Here is a 17896-nt window from a genome sequence, read left to right as displayed (position 1 = left end):
GAGTCAGACGGTGTCAAGGTTGTAGGCTCGAGTGATTAACAGAATGAAATGGATTGATTACTGCCTCAAATAATTGTGTTCAAAAAGGCCATTCTTAGGCAATCATTCGAACGGGTAACCACGTGTGTATGCCCGGTCAAATCGGATTAAAATAGCAAAAGCAATAGAGGCAGCTTGGGTTATTATATATATAAACACTGTAGCATCTTCAAGCTTACACATAATCCATCACAAGCCCCAAGCCTGAGTAGGATGTTTTTCCAAATAATTGGTCTATGGCGATCCTATGTGGTTTTATTAATAACAGATTTTACAGAAAATGTAAATACAAAAGTTAAATTTTGGCTGTTAAAAAAATATATTTTGAAATAAAAAAAAAACTCTGCAAATCAAAAGAGCAAAACAGTAAACAAGACTATAAAATTGTATTATAAAGTACTAATTTGGGACTCAAATCGCAACCCCAATTGGTGACAATTCATTGAACCAGAATGAGAAAATCATTATAGTCATGGTGGAAAGAGATGTACACTGTTGTATATTTTTGTGCAATAATTATGAACCACACTTGACCATGCATTTAACAATCCCATTCCAAACAACCTTACAATATGCACACCATTCATACATATGTATGTACGTATGTTAAACTCCTATTCATATTGCACAAAGCCCCCTGTGCTAATCGCAGGTCCAGGGGAAGGACAACAAATTGAATACAAAAATATGTCATGTAGAAATGAGTTTACAATTTATATTTAACAGTGCATATCTCCAGCGGCTTCTAGTATCGGAAGAAAGAGCGTTCCAGACGGCCGCAGGAGCGAATCTGAAAGTGCACGATGCAGTGACCGTATTTGTTAGATGGTTAGCCAAAAGCCACCAATGAATAATTTTAGAGCCCTGTTTTAATACACTGCTGGTTTAAGGCTTACCCGTGGCATGTTGGCCACATGGGCTATCATACTTCACCATGGGGAGTGGGAGGGGAGGGAATATGTTTGCCACAGATGTTAGCCATGGCGAAAACTCCAGAGGTTTTCAGAGAAACGTCAGGAGAAATCAAGCAGCACACAATCGGATGTGAATTAAACTTAAGGCAAAATAAAGTACGCAAAATTCAACGTGTTTTGTTGAATGTACACAGCAAACTCAATGTAACCGTTCAGCTCGAGTTTGCTCGAGGATATCTTTTTTTTACGATAGTGACACTAATGAAGAGAGTGAATTCACTATGGAACACGATTTTTGTTCCTGGGTAGTAAGTGTTATTTTCTAATTGCTTATGCATCAAAAGTATGGAAAATGGTTATTATTCCCCACAAACTTTGCTTTAGTGACCAGGACTTTATGTGAAGGAATGACACAAATGCACACCGTGTTTTCTCATTGAAAATAGGTACATTTCAAAATATCACTGTCCTGGTCACAAAAGCAAAGTTTGTGGGGAATAATCGCCATTTTCTATACTTTAGAGGCACAAGCAATTAGAAAATAACACTTACTACCCAGGATGTTACACAGTGATATCAGTGACCAGGTGTCATACACCATCCATGACAGTCGTGTGCTTTATTTAGCAAGTGTTTCAAAGTGACTCGTGGAAATCTTGCTCACAGGATGGGTTCTCAATCTACTTTTTTTAAATTGCTCTACTCTGGCTGTGTTTAGCATACCTCGCTATGCACCCAAAGACTCAAGTTTGATTCCTGGCCACTACTAACATCATTGGCAAGTGATAACGGAACTAGTCCTTTCCCTTCCCACCACCATGTACCTCTCTACCAACCTCCGATTAGCACTGTGGCCTACGTACAGTGCGAAAGAAGTTCAACATTAATACAGCCTGCATTCACCAGCATGGTTAGGTATGCTAAAAACAATATCTATAAATAACATAGCAAGGGGAGGCATTTATCCATTGCTGGATTGAGTATGGATGGCTGGATGGATACGACTACCGTGGTTATTTACACAAGTTTCTGGAGATACTAGCGTAGTGTAATGGTTAGCACACTGGACTTGCCATCGCTTCGTTCCCAGTGCGGCGGGTTAAAACAACGGTGCAAGTTGCTTGGATCCCCCGTGCCTCGATCCATCCACCCACTGTTAGTCGATCGGCAGGTTGCGCGTAGTGGGGGTGAACCGTGGGCACTCCCGCATCTTGAAAGTTGTCTGGCCAGTGTCGAAGAAGAGGCCAAAATACCTTCTCTTGGAGGAGGCTCTAGAGCTCCCCTCTAGTGGAGGCTCCCTGCTCACAGCAGTGGCACAATAAAGCAATTGCAAAGCCACACCTTCACCTTGGCTGGTTTACAATACATGCGCGCACGCCCGCGCTTCGTACTACATCGAATGTCGAATCTCGCACGTGGGGCTTACCCGGTTGATGGTGCCATGATGCAGCCGCCCTGCTCCGAGTTGGCTTGGCAGTGGCACCTGCGCTCTGGCGTGTCGTGGTTCATGCCGAAGTTGTGGCCCATCTCGTGGGCCATGGTAGCAGCCAGTCCCACAGGGTTCACCGCGTGGTCCTGAGCGAGCGGAAGGAGCAAAACAATACTGCTTGGCCAGTCCGCATTAAACAGAATGAGCGTTTAAGGACCGTGTACCATTGCTCATTGGCAGCGCTGAGGTCGAGGTGACATTGATCGATAATACGCTTAACTTGAAATAAAGTTTAACATGTAGGCTTTCGTGACCAATATAATCCATAAGATTTTTTTGGGGTTAGATCTCGTCAATATATAAATGTGTCGTTAAAACCCACCACCACCCGACACAGCCAACTAGTAAGGGTTGTCACTTAAACAGAACGTGGCCAATTCGTCACTAGTACAGCACACCGGTGTGTTGGAGAGCCAAGTCACAACATTTACAAGCTAGCTTCATCGCCTGATGAAGCTAGCTTGTAATTACTGGCGAAACGTCGTACTCAGATCATCCTGGGACAACCAAAGTATCCAGACGGGAGCGGTTGGTAAAAGTGTGCGGTGAATGCCACACTGCCAGACCCCCCCCCACCCCATCCACCGCCCTGCCCAGCTGGGGTTTAGTTCAACCATCACTCGAGGTCTTCGTCCAGCTGGTCTGGAAAAGGGAACCTATCGAAACAATTCCCCCCACATGGGGGTCCCGATCGTTTAACAGACACCACTGAAGAGCCCGTATGTCCAAACCTGGCCCACTGCAGCATCTAGACCGTCACAGCCACGTGGCCTAGGATTATCAGGGATTTCCTCGCTTGGCCTCCTTTTCCTCAGGGAATGTGGGCAACGGACGAGGCTGATGAGAGTGGAAGCCAAAGGAGAGACGATGCCCAAAAGCAGATCTATGAAAGAGGTGGAGCAATTAAATATCATCCTAAACGAAACTCTTTTTTTTATTTTACCAGGTAAGGGCCACTGAGCTATATAGCTTTTTTTCAGAAGTGACCTGTCCACAAATTAAAGCTTAACGAAGTAGCTTATCATGTGTAAATGTATAGCAGGCGAATATTATAACTGTATGTTTCTAAGTGTGGAGGGAAAAACCGGAGGAGCTGTAGAAAAATCCGCCTGGCCACGGGGAGAAAATGCAAACTCCAAATATATAGGCGTCAGAGTTGGGTTCCAACCCATGACCCTGTATACCAAGCAAGGTAGTTAACATGTCGCCACCATGTGCATGAGCTACAGGGGTTGTTACATCAAAAGACTGAGAGATGGCAACTACTTGCAAACACCTTTTACCTGTAGTGGATACATCAAGGCTGATTGTGTTTATGAGCATAAAATGAATATATCTATATTAAAGAGTGCACATCACTCTTTCACAGCAGCATAAATGGCAAGAATAAATACACCATGTTAGCACATTATAAGAAATGTTAGAATTCCTGTTGTAAAATATAAGTAAGCAGCCAAGCGTGCAGGTAAATAAGAGTGGATAGCAAAAATATGGTCATTGCTGTATGAATAAGACCAAATTAAATCTAGCCTTCATTGTTGTAAAATTATTTTTAACAAACCGCACGTTCCCATTTTGTTCACAAACATCCAGACTGTTGGGCTAAATTGGACCACGCTCTGAGACACTACAGCACATTGCCAATTATGCCAATGCTGCATACGTATGATAGATGCCACTAAAATATGTTCCGTTGTGCTTCACACCATATTTAAAGCCACTAGCCCCACTATTGCAAACAAGCTACGCTTGAAATACACCGAAAAAGAACACGTGCAGAAAATCTACGGCATCGGAATAAAATAGGAACATGTTCAAACGATAGGCGGGGGTGCTTAAAATGTACTATGTGAGGGTACATGAAATATGTATTCTTTGTCTTGCTTCTGTGAAGTGATTGAAATAACTCAGATTATTTAGAGCCAAATTTTGGTAGAGTGATGTTTGTTTAAAACTATACGTGCAGGATGACCAGCCACATTGGCTGTGCACAGCGTTCCCATCACTGAAGCAATGCCGTCCATCTGATTTATGGCTTCCAGCTTTGCACACTATTTATTTCAACATCCTCTGCTCTATCCATGCTAGGCGGCTGTAACCTGACCTAAATAAAACATTTACACTCAGGGATTCAAAAACATTTCAGCAGAAAAAGGCTTAAGATGAAATAAAATATTGTTTTGTCCTCAAGATATATGCACGGCTTCAAAATGTTGATAAGGAATCTCACACATTTGTTAAAATTACAATTTCTGAAACTGTCACTTAGTCCATGGGCTATGGTGTCAATTGGTGCCACCTCAGGTAGCAAAAACTTTAGCCGTACTCATTTATTTATATGGCTAATAATGGTGAATATTTGAAAACCCACTCTTTCAAATGGCTATGCCATTCGGTGCTACTGACCACATGAATCTAATTCATGACGAAAGCATGTACTATATCTATAAGTCATCTGGTGGGCACGTATAATATCTGTATTGTAGCACTGGCCTTAATAGGTGCCTGCAAACAGTACTTGCCTCAACAATCATAGGGGTTTTTTTTGTGCTGTGATAGTGATGGTACAGTGCGACACTACAATTGGGGAGCGAAATCGTAGTGGTTAGTGTACTGCACTCAAAACCCAGTGACTTGGGTACAATTCACTCGTGGCAAGTTGTATATGAACATGGTTTGGGTCTCCCTTGGGTCTATTCAAGTAGCCAGTGCAGCATGTAAGCATAAGCATTGGGGACAAAAGTAGCTGGGGGTTGTCCAGGCCACACCATTACCTCACACGCTCTGTGTACAGCGCTCAGCCAGCAACAAATGAGGTTTTAACTGGGGATCTTTTTCTTCTCTGTATTATGGTGCCAAATGTTACCCACATGTGTTTTTTTTTAATGAAAATGTAAGGCACTCTGATTGCCGTGGTAAATTACCGCTTATGTAAACTCACCACGATTGTCATAAATGGTGCTTCACACACCATAAAAGCATATAACAGGACAATGTTCATGGCAAGAGGCTTAATCGTTTCTTTGGTGACAGAAAAGTGCGGTTTGACTCAAGTGCTGCCCGTTTAATGTCTTCCCTCTGTTGTGTGCCAGTGTTTGTGATAGGCATTATGAGCTTAGTTTTGCTTTATTTCAACTTTTCAAAGACACGACTCAGTGGATCAGTTCATAAGCATGCTCATTGGATGCTTCTGAATGGCTGGAATAAGAGTCAAATAGCGGGTAAGGAAACAAAAAAAAAATTGCCCCTCTTTGTGGGAAGTTTGACATTTGGAACTGAGGTGACAAGCTGTGCACAAAAAAAAAAACTATTTCAGTGGAGAATTGAGAATGGCAGAAAACATTTAGTTCAACCTTTTTTTTATTTTAAAGATTTCACAAAAGCTTTAAAAAGTTAACCTAACATGTAAAGGAAATGTTGTATTGCTTTCAATATTTTTCTTTGCCGATGTAAATGTGTACAACGTGAACGCCGTAGATACTCTTGTGCAGAGTGACATTACTTAAAAAGAACCACGAGGAAATTGTGTTTGTTTCCTTGGGACAGCCTGGCCATCCCGGGTTGGAGGTGAGCAATGAGTTTATTTTTGCAGGCGTAAGAAAGAAGGGAAACAGACATTTGTTTTTTTTTACTTTGGCAGGCGACACTGGGCAATTGTGATAACAGCCACGTATTGTGCCCAAGCTTGGTGTCAAGATAGGCGACAACGGGAAGCAGCTGGGTGAAGAATCACATTGGACACCCCCCGTCCCTCCCCTGGCACATCCTGGAAATTATGAAATTACTAAATGTCACCACATCCCATTCCCACAAACCACTCTGGCTGATCCACACTGCCCTCCCCCCTGCCCCTTCCTAGCTGCACATTCATTGAATGAACATCACGTGCCATTACCTCTTCCCTTGGGACATGGAGCCAGGGAGGAAATAAAGTAATAAATAATTGAACCGTTACTTTTTTTTTACAATACCAAAAATGGTGTGGAAATGTACATGTTATTTAGTTGCATTTCCAGAGTTAGATCAAATAACTATGGAATGAATGCAAATTAATAAAAAAAAGACATTTATTGAAGGTTAAATGGTATTGGAATATTAATGCCAATCTTTTATCAGCCTTGGTAAATCCACTGCTCGATAAAAACCTCCCCACATGGCCACCATCTCTCTCACGATCCTGCGACTATTCACCCAATGCTCGCATACGAGTTGATTTCACTGCTCCATCTCCCAGCGGGACGAAATTTGGGACGTGTTCCGTTCCCCGGCTGTCATTTTGCTTCACCATCTGCCATTATCCGTTCCGGCAACGTGTCCTGCCCAAACCCACTTCCTTTTCGAGAATACTTTTAATGATGTAATAAACCTACGTATGTTCTCGAAGCCATATGTTCCTCTCTCTGTCTCAAAGTGTTATTTAAGGCTTGCATCTCTCCACACTTCATCATGCACTTATCAGTTTTTTGTTAGATTTTTTTGCTAGTTTCCATATTACTGGACCATATGCTCTTCCCGGTAGTACGCACCAATGGAAAAAACTTTCTTTTTCAGGGAAGAACATTTAGAGTTATATAGGTATGCATAAACTAAATTACTGATGTGAGACACATTAGTTGATATTTGCATGAACCTGAAATGAATAAACAACAGGTAACCAGCAAATATACTTTTGTGAGCTTCATCATATATCAGGGCCTGAGGCTAAAGTGAGGTTAAACAAAGGAGGACTTCTACAGCAGACCAGGAAACACTTGATTCAACCAGACTGAAAACAATGTGGGCTCCAATCAGATCGCAAACCATTTTTCTCATTCTTCAGATATTTTATTTTCAGCCCTTAGACCTGAACTCTTGCAAAATTTATTGTAAAAATAGCTACCATCATACAAAATTGTGCATACACGGAAGCGCTATCGTCTTCGGTGAAACGTTAAATTCCCTATGAGAAATGTAAAAAACGTCAACTCTCAGTACGACAATGACGATGGACAAAACACCTGGAAGTGATAATAAGCAGGATGTGACAGCAATTAATGCGTGCCAAGCAAACGAGTATGAACATGCATTTTTCTTTTGATTAAACTAAATGTTTCCCTATTCTTAGTTTTTTCGGTAAAGTCACGTTGAAGAGAAACAACAAAATAACAAAATATATATAAAACAATAAAAAATTCTCACGACGTTTCGACCATAACTCAAACGGTCATCATCAGGTGTGTCGGTTTGCATAAATTTATTTTGAAAACGGCATATTTATTTATATATATAAAAATAACGTTTGCGTCACGCGCAACGATTGGCTGTTTGCCAGGACTAGTCCATCTATTTTTTTTTTTTTTTTTAAAAGAGGAGGGGGGAGACGAAATTTGTTTTTATGTAAGCTGTCTGAAAGGCACTGTAAGCGTGAACAATCAATCAAGAACTGAAATGATTTATCAAATCTTTCCAATGATTGCTAAGATAGAATCCATCTTCTCGGTTGAAATTGTCTCTGTGTTTGTATATGTGGATAGCCTCATGAACGAATCTCTCATGGAAGCCAGATGGCTTACAAAGAACCTCCGTCTTGGAAAAGTCAATGGCATGTGAGCCTACTGAATTAGAACAATGATCTGCTACGGCCGAGGTGTTGGTCCTACCGTGTTTAAGGTCTGCTTTATGTTCACGAATGCGGTCCGAGATATGGCGTTTGGTTTCTCCAATGTAACTACTACCACAGAGGCAACTTAGTTTGTAGACACCAGGGTATTGTATGTCCGGAATCACATCTTTTACAGACGGAACCAGATCACGGATTTTATGTAATGTGTTGAAACGGACCTGGATCTTGTGTTTATTCAAGATTTTGGAGATCTTTTTTGTGATCCCAGCAATGTAGGGTAAAGTGATGGTTTTGAAAGGCTCCTCAAGAGGGTTCTTCTTCATGGTTTGAGTGATAGCTTTGCGGATTGTATAGTCGGAGTAACCATTAGCCCTAAGAGCTTGGTGTACGTGCTTGAGTTCACTGCTTATGTGTTCCTGGTCGGATATGCATTGGGCTCTATGATACAGAGTCTTGATGAGAGAATTCTTCTGTGATGGATGGTGGTGGGAATCCGGTTTCAGATAAGCATCCGTATGGGTAGCTTTCCTGTAGACAGAGTGGCTCATTGAACCATCAGGTCTCTTTTTAATTAGGACATCCAAAAAAGGTATCTTGCCATCTATTTCGACTTCCATGGTAAATCTGATGGCTGGGTGTATGGAATTGATGTGGTCGAAGAATTTGTCTAGAGCAGGCCGGCCATGTGGCCAGATGACAAAAGTGTCATCCACGTACCTCTTCCATAAGGTTGGGCGCAGAGTGGCAGTCTGGATGGCGTCAGTCTCAAATTTCTCCATGAAAATGTTAGCTATAACTGGAGAAAGGGGGGAGCCCATTGGGGTGCCCTCAGTTTGTTTGTAGAAAGTTCCATTCCAAGTGAAGTATGTATTGGTTAAACAGTGTCTCACCAGGGGGGGTACCTCAGTGTTTAGTCCTTGATGAACCAAGTCTTCAATGATTGCAATGGTGTCAGGTACAGGAACCTTGGTGAATAAGGAAACTACATCAAAACTGACAAGCAGGTCGTCTGGGGACAGGGAAATACCCTTGATTGTTGATACCAGGTGAGTAGAATTTTGTACCGCAGAGGTGGTCTTTCCAGTGAAAGGACGCAGGATTTCAGACAAAAAACGAGCTAGTTTGTAGGTGGGGGAGCTGATAGTAGAGACTATGGGACGAAGAGGTGTATCAACTTTATGTATTTTTGGTAAGCCGTATAATCTTGGTGGCCTGGCAGCAGAAGGTTTCAACGAAAACTGTTTAGATTGATCAATTAATGTGGTTGAATCAGAAATTATTTTGTTGGTTTGTGTGACGAGGCTGTTGGTGGGATCTCTTTTTATTTTTGTATAACTACCATCGTCGAGTAATTCTTTAATTTTGTTGTTGTATTCTATTTTATCCATGATAACAGTAGCATTGCCTTTGTCAGCTGAGAGAACTACAATATCATTCCTCTTTTTTAATTTATATAATTCAAAACGCTCATCTTTGCTGAGGTTGCTAGCTGGCATCTTAGCGTTTTTGAGGGTTGCAGCGATTTCAGATCTTGCTACGTCTGCAGCGATGTGACCCAGGCCCCTGAGAGCAACGTCTACTTGGGCAATTATATCATTAACTGGTATGTGTTTAGGTGTGACTGCAAAGTTTAGACCTTTAGCTAAAACGGATTTCAGACCATCGGAAATAGAACTGTTACTGCGATTAATTACGACTTTATTAACGTCTAACTTTTTGGTGTGTGGGTCCGGTCTTTTGTTTAAGAGGAGGTTAAATTTGGAAATCAGGTTTTCCTTACATTTGGTCGACATCGTAGCAGCTGAAGAGGCAGTCATATTGTCTACATGTTCCCAATCCGATGTGGACATTATTGCCGTCAATGATAAGTGTGATTTGTAGAGTGTCTTGTCTAACTGATCTACAAATCACACTTATCATTGACGGCAATAATGTCCACATCGGATTGGGAACATGTAGACAATATGACTGCCTCTTCAGCTGCTACGATGTCGACCAAATGTAAGGAAAACCTGATTTCCAAATTTAACCTCCTCTTAAACAAAAGACCGGACCCACACACCAAAAAGTTAGACGTTAATAAAGTCGTAATTAATCGCAGTAACAGTTCTATTTCCGATGGTCTGAAATCCGTTTTAGCTAAAGGTCTAAACTTTGCAGTCACACCTAAACACATACCAGTTAATGATATAATTGCCCAAGTAGACGTTGCTCTCAGGGGCCTGGGTCACATCGCTGCAGACGTAGCAAGATCTGAAATCGCTGCAACCCTCAAAAACGCTAAGATGCCAGCTAGCAACCTCAGCAAAGATGAGCGTTTTGAATTATATAAATTAAAAAAAAGAGGAATGATATTGTAGTTCTCTCAGCTGACAAAGGCAATGCTACTGTTATCATGGATAAAATAGAATACAACAACAAAATTAAAGAATTACTCGACGATGGTAGTTATACAAAAATAAAAAGAGATCCCACCAACAGCCTCGTCACACAAACCAACAAAATAATTTCTGATTCAACCACATTAATTGATCAATCTAAACAGTTTTCGTTGAAACCTTCTGCTGCCAGGCCACCAAGATTATACGGCTTACCAAAAATACATAAAGTTGATACACCTCTTCGTCCCATAGTCTCTACTATCAGCTCCCCCACCTACAAACTAGCTCGTTTTTTGTCTGAAATCCTGCGTCCTTTCACTGGAAAGACCACCTCTGCGGTACAAAATTCTACTCACCTGGTATCAACAATCAAGGGTATTTCCCTGTCCCCAGACGACCTGCTTGTCAGTTTTGATGTAGTTTCCTTATTCACCAAGGTTCCTGTACCTGACACCATTGCAATCATTGAAGACTTGGTTCATCAAGGACTAAACACTGAGGTACCCCCCCTGGTGAGACACTGTTTAACCAATACATACTTCACTTGGAATGGAACTTTCTACAAACAAACTGAGGGCACCCCAATGGGCTCCCCCCTTTCTCCAGTTATAGCTAACATTTTCATGGAGAAATTTGAGACTGACGCCATCCAGACTGCCACTCTGCGCCCAACCTTATGGAAGAGGTACGTGGATGACACTTTTGTCATCTGGCCACATGGCCGGCCTGCTCTAGACAAATTCTTCGACCACATCAATTCCATACACCCAGCCATCAGATTTACCATGGAAGTCGAAATAGATGGCAAGATACCTTTTTTGGATGTCCTAATTAAAAAGAGACCTGATGGTTCAATGAGCCACTCTGTCTACAGGAAAGCTACCCATACGGATGCTTATCTGAAACCGGATTCCCACCACCATCCATCACAGAAGAATTCTCTCATCAAGACTCTGTATCATAGAGCCCAATGCATATCCGACCAGGAACACATAAGCAGTGAACTCAAGCACGTACACCAAGCTCTTAGGGCTAATGGTTACTCCGACTATACAATCCGCAAAGCTATCACTCAAACCATGAAGAAGAACCCTCTTGAGGAGCCTTTCAAAACCATCACTTTACCCTACATTGCTGGGATCACAAAAAAGATCTCCAAAATCTTGAATAAACACAAGATCCAGGTCCGTTTCAACACATTACATAAAATCCGTGATCTGGTTCCGTCTGTAAAAGATGTGATTCCGGACATACAATACCCTGGTGTCTACAAACTAAGTTGCCTCTGTGGTAGTAGTTACATTGGAGAAACCAAACGCCATATCTCGGACCGCATTCGTGAACATAAAGCAGACCTTAAACACGGTAGGACCAACACCTCGGCCGTAGCAGATCATTGTTCTAATTCAGTAGGCTCACATGCCATTGACTTTTCCAAGACGGAGGTTCTTTGTAAGCCATCTGGCTTCCATGAGAGATTCGTTCATGAGGCTATCCACATATACAAACACAGAGACAATTTCAACCGAGAAGATGGATTCTATCTTAGCAATCATTGGAAAGATTTGATAAATCATTTCAGTTCTTGATTGATTGTTCACGCTTACAGTGCCTTTCAGACAGCTTACATAAAAACAAATTTCGTCTCCCCCCTCCTCTTTTAAAAAAAAAAAAAAAAATAGATGGACTAGTCCTGGCAAACAGCCAATCGTTGCGCGTGACGCAAACGTTATTTTTATATATATAAATAAATATGCCGTTTTCAAAATAAATTTATGCAAACCGACACACCTGATGATGACCGTTTGAGTTATGGTCGAAACGTCGTGAGAATTTTTTATTGTTTTATATATATTTTGTTATTTTGTTGTTTCTCTTCAACGTGACTTTACCGAAAAAACTAAGAATATGAATTACTGCAGTCACGAAAGCTTTAAATCAAAATTTAAATGTTTCCCTTTTTAGCGGTACTGTCACGCACATTGCGCATGACACAACAGATGCAAAATAATGACATCCAGTGCGCATCACATTGGAAATTTGCCATTTCCATGTGGAGGGGCACAAACGTTAAATGGTTATTTAAGCGTACAGTGTGACTTAGCTTGGGGAGGCACAATTTTAGGCATCTCCAAGAGAAACCTCTATGACATTGACAGCACAGTCATCCGAATAGATTGAACGTTTCTGGTTTCGGCTGATGAATGCTGATGTTGCACGCTGATTTTGTGTGTGCGCGTGTGTGTGTGTGTGAGAGAGAGACCAACCACGGGCACTCTGGCATACTTCTCACCATGTTTACTCCACCTGACTGCTCAGCACTGCACATGCTCATGAGAGGGGCCATCCCAATGGTGGTGCCTTGAAAGGAAATTCCTCTGTTAAAGGGGGGGGGGGGGGGGAAAGAAATGACAAAAAATGACATAATCAATACAGAGGCATGTTATTTTGCTTAATGTCTCGGTTGTGTGGTTTGATGTGTGTCTGTTACAGTTCTGTTATTAGCAGTTACGGAGTGTTATGTAAAAAAAACCTCGCTTATCGCTGTGGTGGAGCGCAGTGGGCAAAATGTGGCAAAGGTAAAGGTGTGGCCCTACAATTTATCTGCTCGTGCCACCGCTGGCAGAATAGCCTCCAACTAGACGAGAATGAGCTATAGAGAGACGCTATATCAAGGTATTTAGCCGACTTGTCTGTGATGGCGAGGTGTCTGAGAAGTAAGCTGGGAGGTCCTGCCCTTCACTCCACCATGTGCAACCTACCGAACGATTACGCTGTACCCATTTTTTTTGCTGGGGGTGGGGTTAAAAATACTTACACGTTTTTTTCTGGGAGATTGAATCTAACTTGATAACCACTACACCACATTTTTCCTGGTGATTAGATATTTTTTTCTTTATGTGAAGATACTGAGCAAAGGATAGTTTATTTCATTATTTTATTTTCTGAATTTCAAATGATATTGATACATTAAATTCAGTATTTGAAGAAGCAGTGAAGTCAACTGAGTTTGCAGAATTAAAGTTTACATCGATATTTGAGTTTAAAATATATGCAGGATAGATTCAGTTCAATTTTTTTAAATTAAGGTGTTTCTAATTTGCAATAAAATGGGGGGTGTTTTATATTAACACCTTTCTTTGCCAATATACATTCATTTAAATTGCCAAGCAGGAATAATGAGTCATGCAAATTAAACACCAAAGGCTTTAAAAGTTAGATCATGGAAATTAATCAAAAGTATTTTGAGGCCCACATTAAGAGCTAAACCATTATGAAAATAAAAAGACCGCGTTTTTGTTTAAATAAAAAAGCAAGGCTATGGAAATTTCCCATTTTTACTTTATATTGTTGTGCCTGAAGGGATTATATAAAAAAAAAAACATTTTTTTTTACTTGGACAATTTTGAGTTGGGCATCTGTTGAATCTACAGTCTAGCTGGAAGCTAAAAATTACAATGTCTCTCAACTTAAAAAACAAACATCAACATTGGCAAATAGCCATGTTTTTGGTGGACCCAAATAAGATACTAACCTTGACTTAAAGCTTTCGTGACTGCAGGAATTCATATTCTTTGGGTCTTTCAGTAAATTCACGTAGATAGGTTCAAAGAAAATAACAAAATAATCACAAAAACTACGACGTTTCGATCACAACACAAGCGATCGTCATCAGAACGATCTTTCTACGTGACTTTACCGAAAGACTCAAAGAATAAGATACTAACTAACCTGTGCCACTGTGCGATTTCTTTTAAATTGTGATGGGAAAATGTCATAAGAAGCGACTGCTATTAACAGCACAACGGGAGCATCTTTTGCATTTACTTCCTCCCACCCCCTGCCGAGACACTGCACTGAGGTAGTCTGCAGAATCTCAGCGGTGTCTGTTGTGTGTGCCCTGCTGGAGAGTGGTGGCACAGTGGTTAGTGCACTGCGCTAAAGCACGTGACCAGCTCGAGTATGATTCCTGGCCACGTTTAACATTAGCAGCAATTATGTGAACCAGCCCTAGGCCTCCCCTCTTAGTCGAATTAGCCTCAAATTGCTACCTGATACGGTGTGTCACACATCAGCACTGATCAGACAAAAGGCGAGTCGGGCATTGCACTGGCCACACCAACTCATCGTGCGCTGTGCCGGCCTTATCAGGTGCTCGTATAATTGCAATTGCCGCCAGTCCGTGCGTCTATAGGGTAATCTTTATCTTCGCCCTGCTACTTACGTCACGAGCTGCGCATTGTCGTGCTTCTTGCGAGTGAGCAGCTGCTTCTTGCGCCAGTCGAGAAATTCGTAGAGCGTGGAACTCGCATCGACAGTCACCGCACTCCTGTCGCTCTCCGTCCACACCTCCACTCCAACCAGCGCGATCCGAATGTTCAGCGAGCGGTAATACTGACAAAAAAAAAAACAACGGGAGGAGATTAAAATCCAATATATTTTATGAGGCCAATATATGCTTATTTATGAGCACCTTGTGAATCCACGCGTGTGAGAAATGCACTTTAAGGAAATTACCTCTGCTAATTTATGAGCACGGTTTAAACATATTCACATTATTAGGTAGACGTTACTTCCAACTGACTTATGGCTACCAATCTGTACAAAAATTAAGAATCGGTCGAGATGAAAAATTATACTCGGCGATATCTCTTACCAGTCTCTATTCTACGTGGGTATTTTTTTTTAAACTAAAAAAAAATCATCACCTTTCCCATTACCACAGGGATTATGCTTGCTCCGATGAGAATCACTTACCTGCTGTATTCACTTAATGTTTTGTTTGTATTGGCAGGTGGTATATTGTGCCATACACGGGCCCTAATGACAAATTTGAAAGACTACGTGGGATGGCATTCACCACTTCCCATTGATTCGTCTTAAGGAGTACGTTTGACGACTTGAAACTTCCACATTGACAATTTTCAAGAAAATTTTAGCCCGATACAGCATGCCAAGGCGGCTCACAAAAAACTGGGTATCACCATTCACGGAGGAACAGTCCCAACGCGACTGAACCATACGGAGGAAGGGAGATGAAAGGTGGGGGGGGGGGCGCCCCCCGCGGCTGCTCCAACCAAGTGAGGACACTGCGTCGGGGAGAAGAAGGAAATGTAAATGGGGAGGGGATAACCGGGGAAGGGGAAATATCACAAACCTAATGAGGGAAAAGCTAGGGTAGGCAGGGGATCAGGGGATGGTGGAATGGGGGAGAGGTGAGGAGGGGGAGGAAATGGAGAGGGGAGGGACAAAGGAAAAAATCCTAAAATCAAATAATGTGTGTGTGGCCTTTGGGTGTTTATGCTGTCCCTCCCAGAATTATTGCCCATTTAAAGAGCACTCGGCTGACGGAATGGCAGCCGAGGAGTTAAATGCGTCCGAGAGGTCCCTCCACCGAAGAGATGGAGTGATGAAATTGGCTCGTGTGCAGTTACTGGGATTAGTATATAGCAGGATGAGAGGTAGCGGCTGATTTCAGGGAGCCTTAATCCAGCAGTAGATAGACTGTGGATGACGACAATGATTATTACTTCAGGATGTCGCAAAAAAACGGCATTGCACTACACGTGAGGGTACGATGAAAAGATGACAGGCTCAGTGCTAAGCCCTCCAGTTTCGCTTAATTACTGAAAAGTGCACAGGAGCTGCTGAGGATGAGACGACAGGGAACATGAGATTGTTGTGGAGAAGTAGGGTTATGAAGGGCTAAACAGAGCCTTGTATCCAGTGCAGGAATACATATTACCTAAATATGCCAACCCACCTTGTCCACATGATTGGCCACATCTATCATTCGCTGCTTGGTCCTCGTAAGATCTTTGCTTTCACGATTGTACTAAAGGAAAAAATGAAAAACAACAACAGTGCTTGAGTTTTTTTTAAAATAATTTCTTGTTAAAAATAAACCTTTAAAAAAAAACCTGTTGCCAATTAAAAAAAACAACACTGCTGATAGCACAATGAAAGGTTTGACATTTTATCTTAAGTTTGCTTTTGTGCAAAAAATAAATTTATGACGTGGAATGCAATGTTTGTACGAAATATAAAAGGTAAAGGTGCAAGCCCACAATTGCCTGCTCATACCACTGCTGGCTGAAGGGCCTCCATCAAAGGCAGCTCGAGAGAGCCCTTCTAGAAGGTATCTTGGCCTATTCTTTCACACTGACCAGATGTCTATACGCTACATGACGAGTGACTGACTGTAGCGTACCCATTTATACCGGGCGCCGTGGTGCTGGGTTGTTAACTCCCTCGCCTGGTATGCAGAAGGTCGTGGGTTCGATCCCAACACTGACGCCTGTATAATTGGAATTTGCATGTCTATCTCCCCATGGTCGCGTTGATTATTCTCCTGGTGCTCCGGATTTTCCCTCCACGTTTAGAAAAAATGTGTTCAGAGCGTTTGGCTGCTATACATTTCCACGTAGTCACTTTGTTGAGCTATCATTTGTGGCCAGGTCGTTTCTGAAAAATAGCGATACAGCTCAGTAGGCTTTACCTGGTGAAATAAAAATATTTGAGTTCGTAGTTTAGGTTATATAGGTGGGTAGACAGAGGTGCGGGGGGTGTAATAAAAGTGCCACATTGTTGCAACCGCCGCGCCTAAAGGTCGAATAGAACCAGCGACCGCTCGACTGCAAGTCCAAAGTGCTAAACAATACACCACAGCAGCATCCCCATATTAAAAATAACATATAGTAGACTCTCGATTATCTGCGTGCGGTTTATCCCATTTGCAAATTAATTGCGCACATTAGATTGACAAATTAAAAACTCGTGGATTTTCCATTGAGTCCAAATTAATAATCTAAAAATAAATTTTGATTTAAAGCTTTCGTGACTGCAGCAATTCATATTCTTAGTTTTTTCGGTAAAGTCACGTTGAAGGGAAACAACAAAATAATAAAATATATATAAAACAATAATATAATCTAAAAATAGTTATACGTTGTTGTTCTCGGAAATGTGCATTACAAGTCACGTGCTTGAACCGACATCCACGTGATCGCCTCTACAGTACAGTAGTTGCATATCTTTACAGCATTTGGTGGAGTTGGATTGATTGGCGTGGCTCTGCGATTCACTTAATGGGCAGAGTCTTCTGCGCAGGACCAAAAAAGTGTTTTCGCTGAGCCCGCGCATCGATCAGTCGGTCAATCGTTAGTATTCGTTCTAAATCGAAAGAGTAATAATCGAAATCGTTAGTTGTGCTTCATTATGAGTGATTTATCCCATCATTTTTTTGGTTTTCATTTACGAAATTGCGTGACTTTAACGTATACCTAAAGTGTATTAGTGTTTTTTGGCACAGAGATGCGCGTAAAATTGATCTTTTCTAGTTTATCCGCGATTTTGGATTATCCACGACCATCCTCCCCGGCATTGGCGTGAATAATCGAGTCCACCACAGTAGAGAAAATAGTTATTGCAGAATGTAAACGTCTAAACGTATTTACATAGACACGTACAT

At 41.7% G+C, this 17896-nt stretch overlaps 1 protein-coding gene across 2 annotated transcripts in view; it reads right to left on the bottom strand.

Moving 5' to 3' along the window:
- Positions 1–17896, bottom strand: part of LOC116941303 (disintegrin and metalloproteinase domain-containing protein 12-like) — a 167772-nt gene that overhangs the window by 51013 nt on the left and 98863 nt on the right. For both annotated transcript variants that reach the window (XM_076066329.1, XM_032952212.2), the window contains exons 8-11: positions 16190–16261; positions 14651–14820; positions 12719–12803; positions 2380–2528 (exon numbers count right to left, since the gene is read on the bottom strand). In XM_076066329.1, coding sequence (XP_075922444.1) covers positions 2380–2528; positions 12719–12803; positions 14651–14820; positions 16190–16261 — 476 coding nt within the window. The remainder of the gene's footprint in view (positions 1–2379; positions 2529–12718; positions 12804–14650; positions 14821–16189; positions 16262–17896) is intronic.

The sequence above is a fragment of the Petromyzon marinus genome, chromosome 11, assembly GCF_048934315.1.
Source record: "Petromyzon marinus isolate PM22_M1 ecotype Great Lakes invasive population chromosome 11, UKy_Petmar_22M1.pri1.0, whole genome shotgun sequence".
Classification (NCBI taxonomy): Eukaryota; Metazoa; Chordata; class Hyperoartia; order Petromyzontiformes; family Petromyzontidae; genus Petromyzon; species Petromyzon marinus.
This window is presented reverse-complemented; position numbering and strand designations above follow the sequence as displayed.